This window comes from Grampus griseus (assembly GCF_964374135.1).
Source record: "Grampus griseus genome assembly, chromosome: 2".
Classification (NCBI taxonomy): Eukaryota; Metazoa; Chordata; class Mammalia; order Artiodactyla; family Delphinidae; genus Grampus; species Grampus griseus.
Genome location: NC_139018.1, coordinates 37,087,606 through 37,111,931, shown reverse-complemented (window position 1 = coordinate 37,111,931; position 24,326 = coordinate 37,087,606). Strand labels below are relative to the sequence as shown.

The window sequence follows — 24,326 nt, the reverse complement described above, 5'->3', positions numbered from 1 at the left end:
GACACAATTGTTTAGTTCAAAGGTTATATGAACAGACTTAAAACTGTCTTGTTGCTTAATACATCTATGATTTTTAATAATCACATTTTGTACCTTTGAAAAGATGGCATAAAAGTGAATACAGATAGAAATTTAATTCTGAACAAACACATCTCATACTCCATAAGAACTGTATTAACTTCAAAGATGACTGGGACAAAAATCGCTAAATTTAAGTTTTGTATCCTTTAGCTCTTAACAATCCTCATAAAACTTACTTTGCCCTTCTAGACCAGGAGTAGCCTATCTCGGCACTACTGACATTTTGGGCTGGAAAACTCTTCGTTGTGGGGCCTATACTCTACACTGTGAGATGTTTAGAGCACCCTCGGTCTCTCTACCCACTAGATGCCAACAGCAACCTTCCCCTACCCCCACCCAGCTGTGACAACCCAAAACACCTCCACATTGCCAAATTTCACCATGGTGCAAGGGGACCACCCCGTGTGATAGTTAAATTTATGTGTCTAACTTGACTGGGCCATGGGATACCCAGATATTTGGTCGAACATTATTCTGGATGTGTCTGTGTTTCTGGATGAGATTAACATTTGAATCAGTAGACTGAGTAAAGTAGACTGCCCTCTCTAATGTGAGTGGCCCTTGTCCAACCAGTTGAAGGCCTGAATAGAAAAAGCTGACCCTCCTAAGAGTAAGGGTAACTTCTGCCTATTAAGTTGGGACACTGGTCTTTTCCTGCCTTTGTGATTCTCAAACTGCAAAGTTTGGACTGGAACTACACCATTGGCTTCCCTGGGTTTACAGCTTACCAACTGTAGATCTTGGGACTTGGCCTCAATATCTGCATGAGTCAATTCTTTATAATCAATCAATCACTCAATCTTTCTCTCTCTCTCACACACACACACACACACACACACACACACACACACACACACACACACACACACACACACACACACACACACACACACACACACACACACACAGTGTGGTTCTGTTTCTCTGGAGAACCTGACTAATACGTCCTGGCTAAGAACCACTGTTGCAGATTACGCTACTGGAGGGAGAAAATAGGGAAGAAAGGAAGGAGCAAAGCAAGAAACTTCTGGGAAATGACTACATAGTACCTTTCTTTCCAGAGATGGCAGTTGGAAAGCACTTGATTAGGACATCACTTTTCTATTAACACAGATTATGGCTGGTAAGAATTGGACTCACTGATGCATTTTTGCATCACACATCCAAAGTGTTACCTGGTACAGAGACCACTTACCTCAACACTAGGAAGACAACATTTGGCAGACACTGCTGTAAAATAAGAACACATTCTATAAGCTGAGTTAATAAAAGGTTTTGTTTATGATCAAGTCACATTAATTTATTTGTCATGATAAAATACATGAAATTCACAGTTTTCATTCCAAATGGAGAATACGAAACTTTCTGAAATAATGTTTCTGAAGCAAACTCACAATACATTAGGTGGAAGAGTTTAACCATACAATATATTATTGATTTCAGTCTCCTGTATTATGTGTTACTATTACTAGTACTTTGAAGATTTCTTCAGGGGCCCTTTTTCATTGTACAAGTTTTTGCTTTTTTTCTTTTTCTTTTTTTGGCCGTGCTGTGCAGCTTGTGGGATCTTAATTCCCTGACCAGGGATCAAATCCAGGCCTTCGGCAGTGAAAGTGCAGACTCCTAACCACTGTACCACCAGGGAATTCCCTTTTGCCTTTTTTTTTTGGTACAGGTTTTTGAAATCCAAGTTTCTTTGAAAGTATTTTAAGTTGATATTTTATTTAATCTGATTAAATGACTTTATTTGGCACAAAATAGAAGAGTTGATGACAGTTAACATCAATTGCATTGGAGCAATATCTACTAATTAATCAAGTGTGGCACAGATATACACTGAAGCACAAAGGATTCTTCCAGGTCTTGAAGACAAAAATCACAGTTTGTAATTCCTTATATTTAAGACAGCCAGGCATAGGATTGTATAATCTTACCAGTTTTCAAAAAAGTCCAACCATACAAACACAGAAGTACAGCAAAGAATAAAAATGTACAGATTTCATTCTTAGGAATTTAAAAATTAATTATAATAAAATACCATAGAGCTACATTTAGTTTAAAACATACAAAGATACAAGTTACATTATGAAAATTCTTCACATCGCCTATTTTTACCTCAATTACTACAAAAAAATGGATACTTCTCAAGGATCTGAGTTACAACATCAAGAATTTGCCTGTGTAAATAAACATCAGTGGAATTATACATTTTCCAGACTATCTTCTTCCATGATTAATATGTATTTCCTTCTGTTTTAAGTGAAGCCTTACTATTTTGACAAAACATAATGAATTACTCGGTTATTTGCCCTGCTCCATTTCTGGTCTCCATCTACTTTTTAGATGACCTACATCAGAGAAATGAAAATAGTATTTTCTCCATTGCTTTTGTTCCGTTTCCTATATGTAAATAATACGTTTGGGGGAACTTTAAATAAAGTTGCACTTGGCAAGGTTTCATTCCCAATAACACCAAAGAATTAAGATCCTCCTTGTTAAAGGCTGAAGAGAAATACTGATGGTTAAACTATGGTAGGTAGAATAGGAATTCTAGCAACACTGCTGTTTCTAGAGTATTTGTAAAAAAAAAAAAAAATAAGAATTCTGCCAAAAAAATAAGAATTCTGCCAATTAATTATTGAGTATTAAGTAGTACATGACTGCTTTTAAGACATTCTAGAATTTATGAGTTGGAATACTAAAGTTAATAGGTTTAGCTGCAGAAAACATGTAGAATGTAGTTTTCTTTATATGGTTGGTTTTTACCAGTAATACTGATAGAACTTAACACAGTTTTAATACAAATCCTCACAACACCCCTGTGAGGTAGGGATTGCTTACAGACACTTTACAGATGGGAAGTCAGAAAATCAGAGAAAGAGATAATAATCTCAGGAGATAAATCAAGAAATTTTGGTTTTCTTATAAGGCAGACTGCACTTATCAGATACTGAGTTCTGACAATAGGCTAATAAGGACAAATACTGAAACAGTCTGTTTTCCTCCAGAGAACAACTATATGTGGGATCTAGAAAGAAGGGAAAATTCTAAGCTGATCCAAAGGGAAAATGTCTGTCTAGTACTTGCCCAATACATTAAGGTGTACACAGCATTTCCAGTTTTAAGAGTTTGATAATCATCATGCAAACCATACTATATGGCTAAGATAATAGCTCCATTTTACAAATGATGTAGTCAAAACTAAAGGGTTTTGCTGGGAGGACTTTTTTATACAAAGTAGATTTTTCTTAGTGAGGAATCATGTCTTAAAAAAATACACTCAGGGCACAGTGTTAGTCATAAAATAGCTATTTTTAAAATATTCCTGTTGAATGAATGAAAAAGATAAAACTGGGGTCATTTCCCACAGTGAATAGTGATTCACTGGCTCTCTGGAACCCAGGTTTTGGGATATTTTCCTATAAAATGGAGTAATCATTTTCCCACTTCCTAATATAGACAGAATACTGTGAAGATGAAGGAAAAGAACATTTGTTTTGAATTCCTAATAATAAAAGTAACTTTATGAATAAGAATAAAAATACAGTTAAGCACTCTTTTCTTAACACCCAACAAAAGTAGATATATCTCTGCTTTAAGTTAATGTTGTCTGTCATGAACAGTCAGTCAAAAGCAAACTTTTGCCACATCCAGACTCTGCCCTGAACTGCTGCCCTACACCACAATTCATATGCACACTTACTCCCACCCTTTAGCTATACACACTTCTTTGTGTCAACGACTAATGACTGAGCAAGTAGGAAAGAAAACAGAAAAGAAAAATCAGGAAAATTTTTATCTAAATGAGAAAAATAAAACTTTACTTGAAGAAGGCTAGGGAATATATCTAGAATAGCCTAAGATACATGAAATCAATGTTAATATTTGTGTTCATCCTATGAGATGAAGTCTTTGAGGACAGTATGAGTTTGAATAATTACTTAAATGATTCACATATAAGATTAGATGCAGTTCTGACACTAAAGAGCAATACATTTGTTTTAACTACTCCCAATACAACTGACTCTGTATCAATAGCTACTTAGATTTTGCTCTTAACATATGTCAACCTGGGCCCCACAAGGCTTCCCATCCATGTCTACGACAGAAACTCAACCACCTTAGACAATGCCCATTGGTTTTCTTCATTCACTCCTTAAGAAAAACTTATCAGTTCATAATTCACCTAAACTCACTGATAACCCAGAGAAAACCTTTGTGCCCTCAGAATGAGCTGGATTTCTCTTTGAGCTACATCCTGACTGAACTCGGATACCGTTGAGGAACTCTGATGTCAGGAAATAACCGCAGAAGTGAGCAGTCAGGAAGGAGATCAAACAGTTTCTGTACGTAGTTTAATTCTAATCTTCACAAACCAAATTTATTAAATTTACTAAGATACCTGTGAGGTTTAGAATTTAGCAGGGCAGCATACAAAAAAAGATAAGGCTGTTCTGAAGCCTCTCTCTTTTGTTATCCTTGACTCTCTAGTATTTTAAATTTAAACATCTCAGAAACAATTTACATCTATACTCTGTGGTGAAGTTTAACCAGCTATTTCCCAGCTACACACAGCAGGAGAATCTATCATTCAGTCCACCAATTTTAATTTTTCTGGAATTTTAGCTTTGTAAGTTTCACCAATATAAAAGGGAGTTAAGTTGATTCATAGAGGGAAGGCTGTCATGGATTTTAAACATAGTTCTAGGACACTGACTATATCTACTCTACTGGTTTTATGGACCAGAAAAAAGTTTAAATTGTGCCACTGAAAAATTACCTTTTCAGGTGATTATTAGAAAATTAATGTCAACCCAGGTAGCCTATAAAATCTTCTGATACTGTAGGCAGAAAGATAATTTGTATTTTATCATTTACCTCATAAGCTCATGTAAACCTCTGGTCATAAAAATCTCAAACTCCCTTACGGTCTTTTTTTTTTTTGCAGTACGCGGGCCTCTCACTGTTGTGGCCTCTCCCGTAGCAGAGCACAGGCTCCGGACACGCAGGCTCAGCGACCATGGCTCACGGGCCCAGCCGCTCCGCGGCATGTGGGATCTTCCCGGACTGGGGCACGAACCCGTGTCCCCTGCATCGGCAGGCGGACTCTCAACCACTGCGCCACCAGGGAAGTCCCTCCCGTAAGGTCTTTAAGAAAACACTCTAGATTAAGATAACATTAGGGTGTCAGTCAACACAGATCTATCTGAATTTCTGTCTCTAACACCAGGGGCTTCTATGCTTATCTATGTGTATGTATCTTTCTGTTTAAGTTTTTGTGTGTGTTTCTGACTCTTCTCCCTTTCTCTCTCTTAAATATTTTTTATTGAAAATGAGGTATGCTCAGTGTTAAAAAAAAAATAAAGCCACATAAGATGTTGCAGAGCTAGTAAGTAAAAAGTAATTTAAAACTACTCACGATTTGGTATAGCTATGCCTTAAAACAAATGATTTATACATTATAACATATAGTTATGCACTAAAAACTATTAATTCCCTGTATGGCAGAAAATATTTTAAAATAATCCTCATAAGGGCTTAATTCATGTGGAACATTAACCAAAAGTGATAGTCTAGAATATTCTTTAAAAAAGATTTCACTTATTTCATATTCAATTTGATTTTACAGATTCTACAACCTGGAAAAACTTCCATACTTCTATATTGATTTCTGATTTCTAAATTGTGATTTAATTTATGAAAACTTCACAGCCCTAATTGAAGGTTACATTTTAGTAGCTATGTATCAATATATCTTACAATAAAAAGATCTAATACATACAACCTTAAAACTATGGATAAATGGTAAAGAAAAAGTCAATAGAACTTGAGGAGAAAAGTAATTTATGAATTAAAAGAAGTATGTGAGTTTTCTTTTTCAGAACTGATACAAAAATCCTGAAGGAGAAACTGCTACTCAACCAGGATAGTATCCACATTTTCTTGTGTGAGTTCTGACTCTAAGGCACAAGATGAGTCTAACTGTTCTTGCGACAAGCGAGAACTTTTCAGGGGGATGTCAGACCAGCTGTCACAATATGGCTGAAATCTCTGGGCTAATGTATTACCAAACCTTTGGCATCGGTTATATCTGTAAGATTTACCTTTGTGTGTATACATGTGCTCCAGTAATTGGCTCTTTCGGAGAAATTTATGACCACAGATAGTACAGCTGATTTTTCTTTTCCTTGAAAAAGAAAAATTACAGTTTAATTCTACTGGCTCAGTGTCTTTGGAGATCAAAGACACTTGACTGATCTGCAAAGGCTCTGTGGCACCCCGGTGTGAGTGGTCAGGCTGCTGCTCATTATCCTTGACAATGAAGGAGCTAAGCCTGCGGCATTCAAGAGCCTCGCTACTTTCATTAAGTGGATGCACTTCACCAAGGTCGTTACTTTCCAGAATGGAAGCAGGGACACCAAATGGGAGGGATCCAGACACGTGGGTATGGAGATGCTGTCTTAGATTGCTACGGGAATCAAAACGTTCCCCACAGTAATGGCATAGGTGTGTTTTGATACCGCTTTCAGTGGAAGAAGGGCCTGTCACCTCTGAAGAGGGTGAGGGATGGCTCTGGGAAATCACAGATTCTGGGTCACATCTCTCCTGCTTGATGGACACGGGGGGCTTCTGGTGCTCCTCCAAGGCCTGGGCAGCAGGATGGGCCCTCTGCTGGTCTGCAGTGCCATCATCCAGCCCAATAGCAAGAGAGAGCTGCAACTGGGGGTGGTCACCCTGGACAGCAGCTCTATTTCCATTGTTATTGGAAGGAGCTTCCTTGACCTCCAGCCCTTGTTTGACAGCTGTTTTTTGGGTCGTTGAGATCTGAATGCCATATAAATTTGAGGACTGCACAGTCTCTGGTGAGAACACTTGATTCATTTCAGTCGCAATGTGAGAAAGGTAGTCGGCGTGAAGAAATCGAATCCCTTCCTCCAAACGACTATGATCCACAATCTGTTTTGGCCCTTTCCCCGTGTACATAATGTGCAACAAATAGCTGAATATGTCAGGTTGGATGTCAGTTGGTTGTATTTTTATGCATTCACTGTTAAAAACAAAAAAACAGACCCACACAGAATGAAACAACCAGGTTGGCCTTTTAGTTAACAGTACACAGTCTTAGGCTAAAGCAGTTTCTTCCTAAGAAGTTCTAACTTAGCAATCTGCCTTGATGAAACTCAGCAACAAAAGCTTAAGTTTTCATTGTATACCAGTTTTATGGCGCAGCAACAAGTCTTCATGTATTCAATCTACTGCCTAAAGTTAAGAAACACAGATATTCTGATTAGTTCAACATTTAATTAGTGACTCCTAAGTGATATGCACTTAAACTGCATGCCAGGGGGTAGAAAAGTGATGAATAAAATAGGTACCCTGCTCTTAAGGAACTTAATAGTCTATTGGGTATATAACCAAAAGAACTGAAATCGGGAACTCAAATAGATACCTATAGACCAATGTTCATTACAGCATGATTCACATTAGCCAAAAGCTAGAAACAACCCAAGTGTCCATCAGCAGATGAATGGATAAACAAAATGCAGCATATACATACAATGGAATGTTATCCAGCCATAAAAAGGAATGAAGTTCTGATATACGTTACAAAATGGATGAACCCTGAAAACATGCTAAGTGAAATAAGCCAGATACAACGGGACAAATTTTATATGATGCCACTTATAAGAAACATCTAGATTAGGAAAATTCATAGAGACAGAAAATAGATTAGAGGTTACCAGGAGCTTGGGGGTAGAGAGAATGGGGAGTTATTATTTAATGGTTACAGTTTCTTTCTGGGGTGATAAAAAGTTTTAGAAATAGATACTGGTGATGGTTGCACAACACTGTGAATGTGATTAATGCCCCTGAATTGTACAAATAGAAATGGTTAAAATGGCAAATTTTATGTTTACATATATCGTACCATAGTAAAAAATAATTAAAAATTTTAAAAGGGTCTATTGGAATTGGTACTATTTAGAATTTTAAATCACACTAACCTTATTTTGGCTTCCAAACTGTATTAATATATCTACTCTTTAAATTGCAAACAAATACAAGTGTAACTTTGAAAAGGTTTAAATTAATCTCAAGCCCAATTTTCACGTATGAATCTAGAATTCAGAAAATAGATGGAAATAACTGTGTAACAAGAAAATCAGGAAACACCCTGCAAAATTAGGATAAAAACAACCTGAGGGAAATGCTGGATGACAAGGAACAGTGGAATCAGTTGATGCACTCACCTTCCCTGAAGCAAAAGTTTGTGTCGATACATCAGAAAGCAAGTGTCAGTACACCGGCAATCCATTTCTTTAGTCCTGACATTTTAGGATTCCCTCTTGGGTTTCACTCTTACCTGTGACTCTTACCTCACTGCCATGGTCTGTGGCAGGGTTTTTTTTATATCAGCACAGAGCTCTTTTAACTGAGGATTTTTAGTTGCTCAACAGAGATACCACAAAGTAGGCCTGCTACCTTTGTATCGCCTGGATTTAGTTTAGCATGGTGCCTGGTACACAACAGGGGCTTTAAGAGCTGAACCAACTCACTGCTCTCAGATGAGGCTTATGTGAAGGTAGTGTTTCTAATCTAGTTTCTACACTGACCCTTAAGTCGGAGAGGAAACTCTTTTGCGTAGCAGAAAAGACTACCCATGACCTGTCCCCGACTCTAACCTCCTCTCCCCTTTGTGTCATATATTCCAATCATTCTGATCTACTCCATTTTCTGAATGTGCTAGCCTGGTTCATATCTGCATATGTTTTCATGCATTTTCCCCCTTTGCCTGCAACTGTAACTTTTTGCGTTCCTCTACAACATCTGAAAAACTCCTCCTGATCCTGCAACATTCAGAGCCTCTGTAAAACCTGTGCCAACCTTCTCAAAATAAGGCTGCTGACACTCCACTCTACCTTGTGCAGCACTTCTACTATAGACATCACAGTAACTATTAATAGCAGCAGCTAACAGTGCAAAGCTCTGTTCTAAGCATTTTAATATTATTAATCCATTTAATCTTCTCAATACCATGGGGTGGGTATATTATTCTAGTGTTTTACAGAGAAGGAAACTGAGGCGCAAAGAGACCAATTACACTGCAATTATTTTCTTTACACGCATTACCTCTCTCTTAGACTATAAACTTTTTTTTTTGGCTGCACCACCTGGCATGTGATCTTAGTTTCCGACCAGGGATTGAACCCACGGCCCCTGCACTGGAAGCAAAGAGTCTTTTTTTTTTTTTTTTTTTTTTTAAGCAAAGAGTCTTGACCACTGGACCGCCAGAGAAGTCCCACCATGTAAGGTCTTTTAAAAAAAATCATACAGGGCTTCCCTGGTGGCGCAGTGGTTGAGAGTCCGCCTGCCGTTGCAGGGGACACGGGTTCGTGCCCTGGTCCGGGAGGATCCCGCATGCCGTGGAGCAGCTGGGCCTGTGGTCCATGGCCGCGGGGCCTGCGCGTCCAGAGCCTGTGCTCCGCAACGGGAGAGGCCACAACAGTGAGAGGCCCGCGTACCATATACAAAAAAAAAAAATCATACAGTGTTGCATCACTTTTAACCTAGGAGGTATTAAAGCTATTTTTTTCCAAGAGCTCAGAATCTGGATACCACTTTATAGCCCCCTCCTTAATACCCCACGCTGGGGCAATCTAGATTTTAAAAAATTTTTTTGAAAAAACATTTGAAACAAACGACATTTGAACTGTAATACGGAATATAAAGTGGGCAGAGTTATGACACTGAAACCTTGCTATGAAAGTGTTATGGAATAGAAATCAATGACTTAGTGATTAAGAGCACTGATTTGCATTTGAGTTTAATATATTAGCTGTATAATCCTAGATGGACAAGTTACTTAACAACTCATTTACAGTTTCTTTTTCTCTAAAAAAGTATGGATAACAGAATTTACATTAGATAAATGCTTAGTGCTTGTTTATGGTATAAGCCTTCAATAGATTTTAGCCATTATTGTTTTCATTCTATCTTCTACCATGAACCCTACACAGAGTTTAATGACAGATGTGTAAAAACATTATAAATTTTTATTATTTCCTAAGGTGATCCCGTAACAAAGAATCCCCAAAATGAGATTATAATAAGGCTTAGCTATATCACAATATCAAAAATACTTCTGATTTACAAAAGCACATCCTTACCTTGTTTGGTGAATAAATATCATCTTGAAATAGTTAGAAAAAGCAGCAAGCACTGCTCTGTGGGCTTTGAAGTAGACATCTCCAATAGCAACTGTGCAATCACACAGAAAACCAAATTCTCGCTGCATGTTCAGCTGCTGCAGAAGGACAAGGCTATGGCTAGCTGTGTCCATTGTGGCTCTGAGAAAAAGGATAATATAGATTTTTTTTTTTTACAAGGTTGGCTATAGATCACTCAAACCTACAGAATACAAGGAGACCTAAATTTAAATGAAATTATTCAACAGTTTTCAATACTGTTAATTTTACCCCAAACTTAGCTAACATTAAATACCCCATTATGACAACTGATTTCAACCCTGCTGAAATGATAAAATGTGGCCTTTTTAAAATCTGGTAAGAAGGTGGCTTGGTGTGGTGACAAAGACGTGAAAGGAAGTCTGTCCTTTTTTATCCATGCAACCACAGTTTCTAGTCCTCAGTTTCCTCACTGGCAAAAATGGGAATGAGGTACTGATCCTTGCCTCAGGGCCAAATGAGATAAGTTATGTGAAAAGCACCTTGTAATGGAAACTACTATTCAAATGTTGACCATAAATGTTAATAACATTACAGTGTGTCCAGCCTGGGCTAGAGCTGTCACTGCTCCTTAGGGATCCTCTGTTATGCTCAGGGGACACTGGCCTCCTATCATATAATGTTTGGGTAACTTATCAGTCACAGGAGCCCTTAAAATAGATGTCAAGCCACATCCCCAGATTCACATGGGGCCTGGAGCCCAATGGAAAAGAACCTAAGCGCTGACCTTAACTGGACTCAGACACATACAAGCATGGAGGTTCCCGATGAAGTAGAATAAAGGATGGGACCACTGGTGTCAGGGGAAAAAAATCACGCATGCAGAAGAACATGCAAAATAATTCTGGCGGAGAAGTCTGATGTGAGTAGAGCAGCAAGAACATTCGTGAGGGCCCTGGGAGGTGGGAGGCTGTGCCACCTTCTCCTTCCTCTACCTTCTCCACCTCAACTGTGCAGAGAGAAGGCAGCTGGGGTATAAAGGGCATCCCTGGGGTGCTGGGAGAACCTCCTCTAAAAAAGCAGGTCCTAAAAAAAGAAATGAAGTTTTCCTACTAACCAGAGAGACCAAAGTCTTAAGGAGGTCAGTGATGAGAGTGTGGGTTTAGCTGTCTGAAGACTCGCAATAGCTTGGGCAGTAAAATGCTGAGTGGTGGATAATATAATAAAAACAGTCAACGGTTTATACTGTTTCCTGTATGTCAGGCATTTTTCACTCATTTAATTTTCAGTTCAACTCTATGAGAAAGGAAATACTCAATGCACCTTACAGATGAAGAAACAATCAGCACAGAGAGTTAACTGACCCAAGATCACATTGCTCGTAAGGGGATTCAAACCCAGGCACTGGACTCCAGAGCCCCAATGTCCTCCCTCTCCACCTCCCAGAAAAAAACACGACTCATCAACTGAAGGAGCCTAGGGAACAGTCTACACATCAAGCACCCTGGGAAGCCTGCAAAGAAGAATCAGGGAGAAACCCAGATTTCCTACTGCTTAAGCAAATGTGACACAGCAAAACAAACATTTATACTTATTAGTGGATAAAGTCTAGATTATAACTGGTAAAGATAAAGGCAATTATTATTGATAAAAGGTTAAATCTATTTTTTATTAAAACTACATATATAATGTACTAATATGGAATAATCTCCAAGACATAGTAAGTAAAAAAAGCAAAATGTAAAACTGTGTAGAGAAGACTACTATTTATGTAAAAGTGGTAGTGGTTATTCTATTTTTAAAGGTGGGGGAATTTACACATAAATATATTCTTGTTTATATACACATGTCTGGAAAGGTTCGAAGAAACCAATTTTGCTTCTGGGAGGGAAACTAGGGAGCAGAGAGTTAAGGGTGGGGGGAACTATACTGTTTGAAAATGTTGAAATATTTCAGACAGACAGTAGGTAAAGAGAACAAGGTAACAAGCACCCACCCCTGGGCACAAAAAGTAAACATTACAAACAGGGTAAAGACACCCTGGCATCTCTCCCACACTCTACCCCCCCACCCACCTTGCCTCCAAAGGTAACCACCATCTTGATTTTGGTGTTTATGACTCTCCTGTACATTATCACATTCTTACTGCATGTGTTCAGATTCCTTAAGAATGTTTGGTATTGTTTTGCATGTTTTAAAATTTTATACAAATAATATTATACTTTAGGAATCCTGCAACTTGCTTCTTTTAACTCTACATTCATACATTACGATACTGAGCAGGGCCCTGTGGGGCTCCTGGGCACAAAGCCTTTCTGTGTCCCCCATTTCTTTGATTACAAGACATAGCTTTCATTCAGCCTCCATGACCTTCCCTGAATTCCAACAGGCAGATTAAAGCAGTTGTTAATTCGGGAAACGAGGGGATGCTAGACCAGAGAGAAATAAACAGTCATAGAAACAATAGTGCAGCATTTGTGCAAGGTCTTGGTTCCCCATCAAGGGATACACACAACAATATCTTTGAGCTGTTTGGGAGATACTGAAACCCCCTCCAGGTGGGAGAAGTTAAGATTAACAATGGTATGCTGCCCACAAGCATGCAGACCCCAGACCAGCTGGAACCTGAAGGTTGATGTTGCTGACTCCTACTTACCTCACCAACCAACCCATCAGAAGAATGTCCATGAGCTGATCATGCCCTCTTGGAACCATTATTATAAAACTTCTCAGTATCCTCCAAGTTGGGACACATAGTTTTTAGAGGCAGGAGCCCACTGTGTCCCCCTTTGCCTGGCAATGTAATAAAGCTATCCTTTTCTACTTCACCCAAAACTCTTGTCTCCAAGATTCGATTCTGCACCAGTGTACAGAGAAACTGAGCACCATTTCGGCACCATTACTTTCAAAAATCCTACTAATTCAAACATAGTAGTTTCCCTTACTCCTCCCCACGAGTAAAAATACAAAACAAAACAAAACTCTCCCATACCATCTCATTTTAAAAGCTTTTAAGCAGCAATGAAATAAAAAATAAGATAACAGAACCTACAAAGACCTGAGTCTATCTTCTAAGAATAGAAACGAAAACCCAGGTTGTGGGTATTGTTCCAAAAGGCCATTTAACTAAAAGTCAATATTTATTGTATTTACCACATTTTCCTGATTCTAAAATACCACCAATTTATAAGGAGATTAAAAAACCAAAATAAAACTCTATATTGGAGATTTCAATGTGAAAACATGTCTTAGATTCAATAAAATGGTTCAAATTGAAGTACCTTAAACCAGTCTTACAAACTGTCCCAAAAAACCCCCCTCAGATCATAAATGTTTTCAACAGTTCTATATATATATATATATATATATATTTATACATATAGTACATTACTATAGTTAACTGTTGAACCATGTGGAAATGAAAATAGCACACTAAAAAGCCACATATACAAAAATCTGTGGTTAATGTTCTATGAGTAACAGTTAAATTCACTTATCAAACAAATATTTTGTGAAGAGAAATTTAATAAAGAGAAAATATTTGAAAGCATGCCTTGTACAAGGCACGGGGACAGAAAAAAATTACAATGATGTTGCAATCAAGATTATAGGCTAATAGGGGAGATAAAATATAAAACACAGTAACTATGACATGAAGTAAAAGTGGTAAGTGCCAATAACAGCAGTTGGAGAACACACTAGGAGGGGGAGATAAATGACAGGAAACCCAATGAAAAATAATCCATTTGAACTGGATTTCAATGAACAGGCAGAAGGTGAACATAGCATTCTAGGCAGAAAAAAACAGAATGAGTAGGGCTTCCCTGGTGGCGCAGTGGTTGAGAGTCCGCCTGCCGATGCAGGGGACGCGGGTTCGTGCCCCGGTGCGGGAAGATCCCACATGCCGTGGAGCGGCTAGGCCCGTGAGCCATGGCCGATGAGCCTGCGCGTCCGGAGCCTGTGCTCCGCAATGGGAGAGGCCACAACAGTGAGAGGCCCGCGTACAGCAAAAAATATATATATATATAGAATGAGTAAAATTACCATCATTAGGCTTGGGAATCAAAACTGCTCTAGTAGCAACACACATAAAAGATTAGCAAGGGAAAGGCATAGAGAAATAAAGACCAGCAAGTAGCCTTCTGCAATATCCAAACAACAGCAGTGGGAATGAAGAAAGGAATACAAGAAGATATACCAGATGGAGGCTGACATGACTTGGCAGAGGACTGGATGTGGTCAGCCACAAAGAAGATCAAGTCAAAAGTGAGTCTCAGAATTCCAGCTTGAGTAACTGGAAGAATTCATTCATTGCTTCCGGTCCTATTTGCAGAGTAACTGCCATGTGCTAGGTTGATACAAAGGTAGCATAGCAGAACGCCAGAGGAGAAGCACAGAAACTGGCTTCGTAAGAGAGAAGTTTCATTTTGGACACAGTGAGTTCTATGTGTCCACTCCAGGACATCTGAGTAGAAATGTTTAGTTACCTGTGGAGACAACAGGCAGCACTGGAAAGGAGATTCTCTGCAATAACAAGGCTTAAGTCACCAGGATTAGATGGGACTACTGAGTGAAATAAGAGGGGAAAAAAGCTAAGAATGAATCCTTTAAAGACAAGAATAGTACAACTAGACAGAAGAAGAGAAATAAGAAAATATATTGTCATTGAGAGAGATACAGAAAAGGCAAGAACCTTGGTGTGAGGAGGTGGCAATGGTATAAAATGCTGCAGAGAAACACAGGATGAGGCCTATTACAAATACCCCCAAGTGTGCTGACCAAGAGGTTTCTGGTGACCTCTGACAACAGTCTGGGAAAGCAGCAAGAGCAAAATATCTGACTGCAGGGGAATGTCAGAAAGCAGAGGTCATAAAGGGTAGGTACAGACAGAACAGGACATTGAGGGAACTGCAGATCAAAGACTTTCAGGCTGAAGAGGGGTGTAATCTCTAGAAGCCGGAAAGAATGCAATCAAAAGTGTAAGTGTAGGGACTTCCCTGGTGGTGCAGTGGTTAAGAATCCGCCTGCCGATGCAGGGGATACAGGTTTGAGTCCTGGTCCAGGAAGATCCCACATGCCACAAAGCAACTAAGCCCGTGCGCCACAACTACTGAGCCTGAGCTCTAGAGCCCGCATGCCACAACTACTGAAGCCTGCATGCCTAGAGCCCGTGCTCCGCAACAAGAGAAGACACCACAATGAAAAGCCCACGCTCTGCAACAAAGAGTAGCCCCCACTCGCCACAACTAGAGAAAGCCCACACACAGCAACAAAGAACCAACACAGACAAAAATAAATTAATTAATTAATTTAAAAAGTATAGGTGTAGCAGGTAGCCATGGAGAAAAAAGAAATCTCTTTTTCTGATGGTGGAAAGCAGATGGTTGAGGTAAGGAGAGAGAATTTGAGTGTACTCTTAGATGGCATTGATTTTACAAACTATGAAGTCAGTCCATATGCAGAGGAAAGAGGTGAGTTTAGGCCTTGAAAGAAACCTATTAATCCCTGATGCTAATATAGAATGTTGAAGTTTATAGAGAACTTTCACACACAATAATTTATTTCTCTTTCTGCTTCAGATGAGATCATTTCTATTTACTTATCTTCAAGTTCATCGTCATTCCTAATCTAACCCATTCTTTATTTCAGATATGTTTCCAGGACTAAAATTTTCATCTCATTCTTTCTTAGTATCTACTTCTCTGCTGAGATTTCCAGTCTGTTCACACATTACAACCTTATTTTGCTTTACATCCTTGAGCACAGCTATAGTAGTTGCTTTAAATCTTCTCAGCTAAATCCAACCTCTGGGTCATCTTGGGGTCAATCTCCACTAATTAGGGTTACAGTTTCCTGTTTCTTCATATGTCTAGTCATTGTGGAAAATATCTTAGACACTGTGATAACTAAAGACTCTAGGTACTGTAATATTCTTCTAAAGCGTACTGATGTTTTTGTTTTTTGCAAATTAACTAGGCTGAACTTAAACTCCAAGTTCTGCCTCCCCATGGTTTAGTTTGTTTGTTTTTTGTTTTTAACATCTTTATTGGAGTATAATTGCTTTACAATGGTGTGTTACTTTCTGCTTTATAACAAAGTAAATGTTATACATATGTTCCCATCTCTTCCCTCTTGCATCTCCCTCCCTCCCACCCTCCCTATCCCACCCCTCCAGGTGGTCACAAACCACCGAGCTGATCTCCCTGTGCTATGCAGCTGCTTCCCACTAGCTATCTATTTTACGTTTGGTAGTGTATATATGTCAATGCCACTCCCTCACTTTGTCACAGCTTACCCTTCCCCCTCCCCATATCCTCAAGTCCATTCTCTAGTAGGTCTGTGTCTTTATTCCTGTCTTACCCCTAGGTTCTTCATGACTTTTTCTTTTTTTTTTCCTTAGATTCATTATATATGTGTTAGCATACAGTATTTGTTTTTCTCTTTCTGACTTACTTCACTCTGTATGACAGACTCTAGATCCATCCACCTCACTACAAATAACTCAATTTCATTTTTTTTTATGGCTGAGTAACATTCCATTGTATATATGTGCCACATCTTCTTTAACCATTCATCTGATGATGGACACTTAGGTTGCTTCCATCTCCTGGCTATTGTAAATAGAGCTGCAATGAACATTTTGGTACCTAACTCTTTTTGAATTATGGTTTTCTCAGGGTATATGCCCAGTAGTGGGATTGCTGGGTCATATAGTAGTTCTATTTGTAGTTTTTTAAGGAATCTCCATACTGTTCTCCATAGTGGCTGTATCAATTTACATTCCCACCAGCAGTGCAAGAGTGTTCCCTTTTCTCCACACCCTCTCCAGCATTTATTGTTTCTAGATATTTTGATGATGGCCATTCTGCCCGGTGTGAGATGATATCTCATTGTAGTTTTGATTTGCATTTCTCTAATGATTAATGACATTGAGCATTCTTTCATGTGTTTGTTGGCAATCTGTATATCTTCTTTGGAAAAATGTCTATTTAGGTCTTCTGCCCATTTTTGGATTGGGTTGTTTGTTTTTTTGTTATTGAGCTGCATGAGCTGCTTGTAAATTTTGGAGATTAACCCTTTGTCAGTTGCTTCATTTGCAAATATTTTCTCCCATTCTGAGGGTTGTCCTTTGGTCTTGTTTATGGTTTCCTTTGCTGTGCAAAAGCTTTTTAAGTTTCATTAGGTCCCATTTGTTTTTGTTTTTATTTCCATTTCTCTAGGAGGTGTTTTTTTTTAGTGCTAGGTGTGCTGTTTGGAGGCTGCTCAACACTAGTATACGTTTAGGGGCTGGCAAGAGATCCAAGCTGAGTTTAGATACAGGATTTGGGGTCTCCCCCCCAACATCCTTTCTAGGATTTTCCTCCTTACTTTCTACCTGTGTGGTCACTCTGAACTCTGTCCTCTTTTCTTCAAGCAAGTAAGACTACGGGTTATTATCACAGTTTTAGCCATCCCCTCATGTCCCCAACTGGGGCCTTCTCTCAGGCTAAAAGCCATAAAAATGGAAAATTATTCACAGCTGTTCCATTCTTCCAAGCATAGACCTCATTCCAGTTTCTGCTTGCTTTTTGTCACTCTCGAATGCCATCTGGTCGTTTTTAAAACTTTTTTTCAAGTTTATAATTTTTATTTGCAGAATTGTCCTGATAGGAACTCAGCCATCACCCTTTATCAGCAGTTCTAAGAAGTTTTGGTCTCAAGATCCATTTACACTCTTAAGAAAAGTATTAAGGGCTGTTAAGAACTGCTGTTTATGTGGATTATATTTATCAATATTTACCATATGCAGAATTAAGTGAAATTTTTCCAATTTTAATATATTTGAAATAACAATAAACCCATTACATATTAATATAAATAACACATTTATTCTAAAAAAAATTTTTTTTTAAGTGAGAAGGGTGGCATTGCTTTACATTTTGCAATCCTCTTTAATACCTGGCTTTAAAAAATACAGCTGGGTTCTTTTCTCTGCTTCTACAATCACTCTGTTGCCACATGTTGTTTTGGTTCAAATGTATTAAGACAATTTGGCCTTGGCAAAAGGGAGATACTTGTAAACCTACTGAAAGGGTTTCAGGAACCTTCAAGGGGTCCTTGGACCACACTTTGAGAACCTCTGCCCTACTCTATCTTTTTTTGATCCTATGAGGTAGTGAAGCAGGTACTGTATTACTTCCATTTTCTGCTTAAGAAACCACAGGCTCAGAGAAGGCAGGAAAGGTACCCAAAGTCAGACAACTAGCTGTTAAATGGTGCTGGTAGAACTTCAGTTCAAGTCTGACTTTAAACTCAGTGCCCTTTCTTCAAAATTCCCATCTAGAACTTTCAACATATATACTGATGGCAGACGTTGCAAATATATTGAATCAAATAAGGGGGTAAATGTTCCAAGTTTATAACATGAAACAAACTCAAATCTGTTAAAAAAAAGAAGTCATATATATATACACACACACACACACACACACACACATATATAAATTCATCCAAATTTGTTTGCATAATAGACCTTTCATGTGTTAAGGCAGCACACCAGATTTTACCTAATGTTAACAGAGCCAATACATCACAAAGTTATTCAGAACATTTTTCTAATGTAACTTACTTTGCAGATTATTAGCTAGGCTTTTTATGTAGCCTTTGCTCATCATTTTTTGACCACTCATTTTATTTTCTTTAGGATGTGGAATAGCCAAAGTTTCCTATGTATACAGAAACATCTTAGAAGTCATATGTGAGAATTTTTGGTGGAAATTCAAAATGTGAGAGAGGTTGCAAAAAAATAACCTATCATCATATTTACAAATACTATAGCCAAATGTAACGGTTCTACATCTTAAAATGCTTTATCTGTTATCAAAGTGGTATTTATAATAATAGCACTGATATTTAAGAGACTACAAAAACCTTGTTTACTTACTAGATTGCAATAACTCTGGGTTAGCTCAAACTAAGTAAGCCAGAACAGCTTAATACTAGTATCTATGTTAGCTGAATTCAAAGTTACCTTGATACCCAACATCTTTGATTTTATTTTTAAAAATCTATTATAATAGTTAGACTGGACTCTCAGATCTATGGTAGCCAGAATGATGTCCTACAATACACAACTTTTCATTCTTGCAAGCTGTAAGAATCTTTAATAAAAGAAGAAACAAAAGGAGTAAGACATCTGTTTCTTTGGAAAACAAAGTCTTAGATATTTTCTTTGTGGTTCTCACCACTGTGACTTTATTAATTATTGTTAAGACATGGAGACAGGAAAGTTGGCCCAGGAATGTGCACAGCCTTTTTGAGATACTTACTCATGGCTATAAATACAAAGGTAAAAGGAGAAATATCCAAAGTGCTACATAATAAGACTTTATACAAGGATTTTAACTTTTTAATGTACTTTCACATGATTGTGGTGGTGTAACGTTTTATAACCAAGAGAATGTTTGCAGAAATCATTTTACCCCAGAACAGAGGCTCTAACTGCTGACTGCATTGTAAAACCTTCCATGTAGAGTTGTACTGATGCCTGAGTCTTACTCCAGATGAACCCAAACAGAACTGCTGAGGGTAAGGCACAGATCCTTTTTTAAGCTCCTTAGGTGATTCTAATATAATGCCTCAATGAAGAACCACTGCATTAAAAGAACAAGGGATAAAGGAAACCCTAGAGACTATTTCACAAACTAAAGTTACAGAGAAAAAGACACAATTTCACAAGAAGTGCTCAAAATGTGGGAATTATACCAGTTACATTAAATGAACAAAAATCAACTACTGTAATTCTAATTTTAACTTTAAACTAAAATATTAGCCAGATTAAGAAACAAAAATATTCCCAAACTAGTAGGATGGGTATTGGGGGCGGACGAGGAACACAACATTTTCAAACTTTTTAAAAAGTACTTAGGAAAAAGAGGTGTATTTAACTCGCTCATACACTATTACACCTACTTTCATAATATCTGAAAATGACATGGAAATTCCAAATCTGAAAATTATTGTGTGAGGTAAAACCTGCAGTAATTCTAGGCATTTGCTTATGAAAATCACTGAGAGTATAAGAGAAGAGAGTAAGAAGCAGACATGGTAAATGACACAGGAAGAGCAGTCATGCTCTAGAAACCTTTAACGGAACGGGGAAATGTTAGTTTGGGGCCTCCTGCCTGTTGGCAGACACAGCCAGCCTACTACATCTCAACCCCCATCTAACCAACATGTGGGATGCCTGATAAAGCCGCAACACCAGGCAAACAAGAATGCTAACACCAGTGAGGGCAAATTTCTACTGGACTTTAAAAATATCAGAACCCCGTAAAGGAAAGGAAAAGATTCTTCTTAGTCTGCTAAAAAAATAAAAGTCTGCATTTCTGAAAGAAGAATAAGCTACTCACAGGACAGGAGAAAGCTGGAAAACAACAATGCTAGTACACACCTAGAATACGGTATAAACAAGAATGATTATAACTTCTGAATATAGGTGAACCACTACTTCCTTTGCCATGGAATGTTCCACAAACACGTTATCCACATGGGCTAATGAAACCCTTTGCTTAAAGTGCCTAGGGTTTTTCAGGGGGAACAAAAAGTCATTGTGTGACTGATTTGTAACCAGGGAAGAAATGAATTAGAAAATTTTCAAAAATAACTAACTTAACACTATAAACACTTTTTCTCCAGGTAAGGTTAAAAAAAAAAGAAAGAAAGAAAGAAAAAAAATTCCTACTAGCAAAGGGAAAATAGAAGTGTTAATAAATTCAACCAATAATCCTGAAACTGATGTTTGTTACTTTCTTTCCTCTTCCTCCACTTTCCCTAAGCAAGTTCAAGTAGCAATATCTCTTCTATCCTAGAGGAAATACTGTTTAGTTACTATCAATAGCTATTATTATACAGAATAAATAGTATGTGCAAGGCCTTGTGCTAAATGCTCTATGCACATTATCTCTTTTAACCCTCACCATGACTATATGTATTATTTTTATTTCCATTTTACAGATGAGGAAAAAACCTAGGCTTAGGACACACAACTAGCAAATAGCATAAAGTGGGGATCAAAAGCTACGTCTGACTCCATAGCCTGTGCTGGTAACTATAAACTGGAACAGTATTTTTCTTAGCATTCTTCTCTCAAAAGACTGAAGTTCACATGCAATTTGGAATAAATAAGCAGAAAGGGGGCACAGGAAGTGGTGCAGAAATACTTTATAATTTATCAAGATAACAGCACCTGTGCTGCTTTTTAAGACAAGGGGGAAAAAACCCTCAACGCTTTTCTGGCCCTGTTATTACTAAAATGGAGAAGTTTTTCTTTAACAAGATGGTCAAGCACCATCTATGGACCATAGTAAATAAATCACTTCGGTTCAGTGGTGGGGAGGGCATTATGCAACACTTCCCAGCACAGCCCTGGCCAGGGTAATTTATGGCCAAGGCACTCGGGCCCCTCCTCCCCAGCTAGACAGCCTGGCTCCTTCGCATTCCCCTCAGGAGATAGGGTGGAAGCACACAGCTCCACTTTCTAAGGCATAGAGGGCAGCTGAAAGTCCTGCTCAGCCTCTCTGGGCAACCACAGGCGCCAATAAATCAGCCACAGGCGATTCTCTCATCCCCTTCCTGGCTAGAAGTGGTAGCAAGATCTAATGCAAAAGAGCACTGACCAGACTTGGGAGATAAAGTGATTTAGGCTTGAACTCTACTGCAAATGACTGCATCATCGAAGCCAGGTAAATCTCTGAGACTCCTTCCTCACTTGTAAGATGGAGACAACACTACCTCCTTTTTGCTAAGTATTCAAAATTCATCTATGAAAGCAGCTAGCCACTGCAGGTACTCAATAAACACTGACCACACCTGAGCAGAATCCCTCTACTACCTCCAAGACATTCAGAGCAGGGCTGGGCAAAAAGGTGTAGCAAGTCATGTAAGGTCCCCTCCTCTTTTCTTGCTGACCATCCCTGTGATGCTCCACTGCTTCCTGATAACCTCCCAGCCATCAGAACTCATCTATTCTGCTTCCTATACCATCGGTGTTTTGTTCCTTATTAAGGAGCTGATGTCTGATAATGGATTAATAATTTTACACTTAATTAAAGCACATGCAGATTGCTAAAGAGGTCTTTGATGCCTTTACCCAAGGAAGCAACCAATGCTGTAAATCTTGGTTATTCTTGCAGAGAATAGGGCTGAATTTGGGGGCGGGGGGGGGACGATGACGACAAGCTTTGAGCCCAAAGTACATTAATAGGCAGCTTATTCCACCTAGAAATAGTCAACCGCATTCCTTAGGATACCAGAGCCATCACACTAGCCAAGTCCGATTTCTCAATAACCGGAATCAAGTCAAGCATAATCACCTCTGGCAGATAGTCTCTACGGTGCGTGGGTTAAACTGGCACCGCACTCCGGCTGTGGCGAGGAGCGTAACGACCAAGGCATCTAGAGCCTTGAAGTCCAGTTAGTGAAGAGGTATGGGACTTCGATCAAGCTACACCGTCTTGGGACTTCGATCAAGCTACACCGTCTTTCGGCCTAGTGTCCTCATCTGTAAAATGAGAGGGATGAACTGCATTTTCTATAAGGCCCCTTTCAGCTTTAAAATTTGTAATTACAGGGCTTCCCTGGTGGCGCAGTGGTTGAGAGTCCGCCTGCCGATGCAGGGGACACGGGTTCATGCCCCGGACCGGCAGGATCCCACATGCCGCGGAGCGGCTTGTCCCGTGAGCCATGGCCGCTGTGCCTGCACGTCCAGAGCCTGTGCTCCGCACGAGAAGGGCCACAACCGTGAGAGGCCCGCGTACCACAAAAAAAAAAAAAAAAAATTTGTGATTACAAAGTGTACTTTACACACTTCACAACATCCTTTGAAAATCAACAGCTCTGCCAAAAAGACTTTAGTCTCAAGAGAATACATGCCATTGGGGCGTTAATTTATGAAACATGTTAGCTGCTGTCAATTTCCAGGTACAGCTTAGAGCAGCTTGACAACAGCTTGCTTGCTTTCTCCAAATAATGAGTGCTAGAGAAGGCAGTGATAGATGGAGCAAGCTTTAAAAAGAAAAACTGACTTTGCTTAGAATGAGATTAATATAATCTGAAAAAAGAAAACTTAATTATGGGGATGGTGGGGACTTCCTGCCCTAGAGACGGGGTAATCACAAACGGGGGTGGGGAAGGGAGGACAGTGGCTGCAGCGTCCCGCAGGTGGCACCTGGAGACCCGCCCATTGGCGAGAGGGGTCGGGGGTGCGGCTGCATGGGGAATGCCTCAGGCCCGTCGGGGCTTCCCGCGCCGGTCGCACCCGGACTGGTAGCCGGAAGGACTCCGTGCCTTTAATGCGCCCCCGCGCCCTCTCCGGGCCTGCGTCAGGCCCCGGAAGCCGCCTGGTGCGGGCAGCGAAGGGCAGCTCTGGACCTCCTCAGCCCAGTTCTCACTCGCGGTTGCCATTTTCCTCCACTGCCCTGACTGACATCTCATACAGACCAAAAGCACCCCCCTCCCCAGCTACTTGCATCTGTCCCGCGACCGACGCAGCTGCAGGCCGCCGCCCCATGCGGCTCGCGACGGGAGGGACTGAGCCCGGGGCAGCCCACAGGGGCCGGGCCTCATCACTTACCCAGAGGCCGCCGCGGCGGGCGGCCGCCTGACTCCTCCGTGCGGGAGGGGCGGCTCACGCGCCGCGTACGTCACGCGGCGGCGGCGGCGCCGGCTCACGCACCCCGCGGCCCGCTCTCGCGCGGCTTCCCGCGCCAGCCGTCCAGGGATGGGTCCACGTGACCGCGCGCCTCGTAGCTGGCGCACCAGAGGGGCGGGGAGGGGGCCGGTGTGCGTGCGTGCGTGCGTAGGTGCGTAGGTGCGCGCTCGCGCGCCCGCCCGCCCGCTCAAGTGGCCGGGCGGGGGGTCGGTCCGCGCTCCGGGTGGCTTCGCCACGGTCGCTAGTCGCGACTCTGTAGGCGGAAGCGTGGAGACGAGCCTGAGCGTCAGGCTCCCCACACACAACCGCGTGACCCGGGGACTTTCCCCAGGGTGTGCAAAAGCACAAGCACCCCCTCAGTTAGGAGA

At 40.1% G+C, this 24,326-nt stretch overlaps 1 protein-coding gene across 2 annotated transcripts; it reads right to left on the bottom strand.

The window, feature by feature from the left end:
• Window positions 1-1,378: 1,378 nt before the first annotated feature.
• ZBTB25 (zinc finger and BTB domain containing 25) lies at window positions 1,379-23,932 on the bottom strand. Of its 2 annotated transcripts, none has more exons than XM_082649650.1 (4): window positions 23,881-23,932; window positions 22,622-22,809; window positions 10,251-10,430; window positions 1,379-7,129 (listed from the first exon to the last, which is right to left on the bottom strand). In XM_082649650.1, exons 3-4 carry the CDS (start codon window positions 10,421-10,423, stop codon window positions 5,995-5,997), a joined length of 1,308 nt encoding a protein of 435 aa, XP_082505776.1. In that variant the 5' UTR covers window positions 10,424-10,430; window positions 22,622-22,809; window positions 23,881-23,932; the 3' UTR covers window positions 1,379-5,994. The 2 variants fall into 2 exon arrangements, with proteins under 2 accessions (XP_082505776.1, XP_082505775.1); XM_082649649.1 differs by lacking the exon at window positions 23,881-23,932 and adding an exon at window positions 23,777-23,862.
• Between the last annotated feature and the right edge of the window lie 394 nt (window positions 23,933-24,326).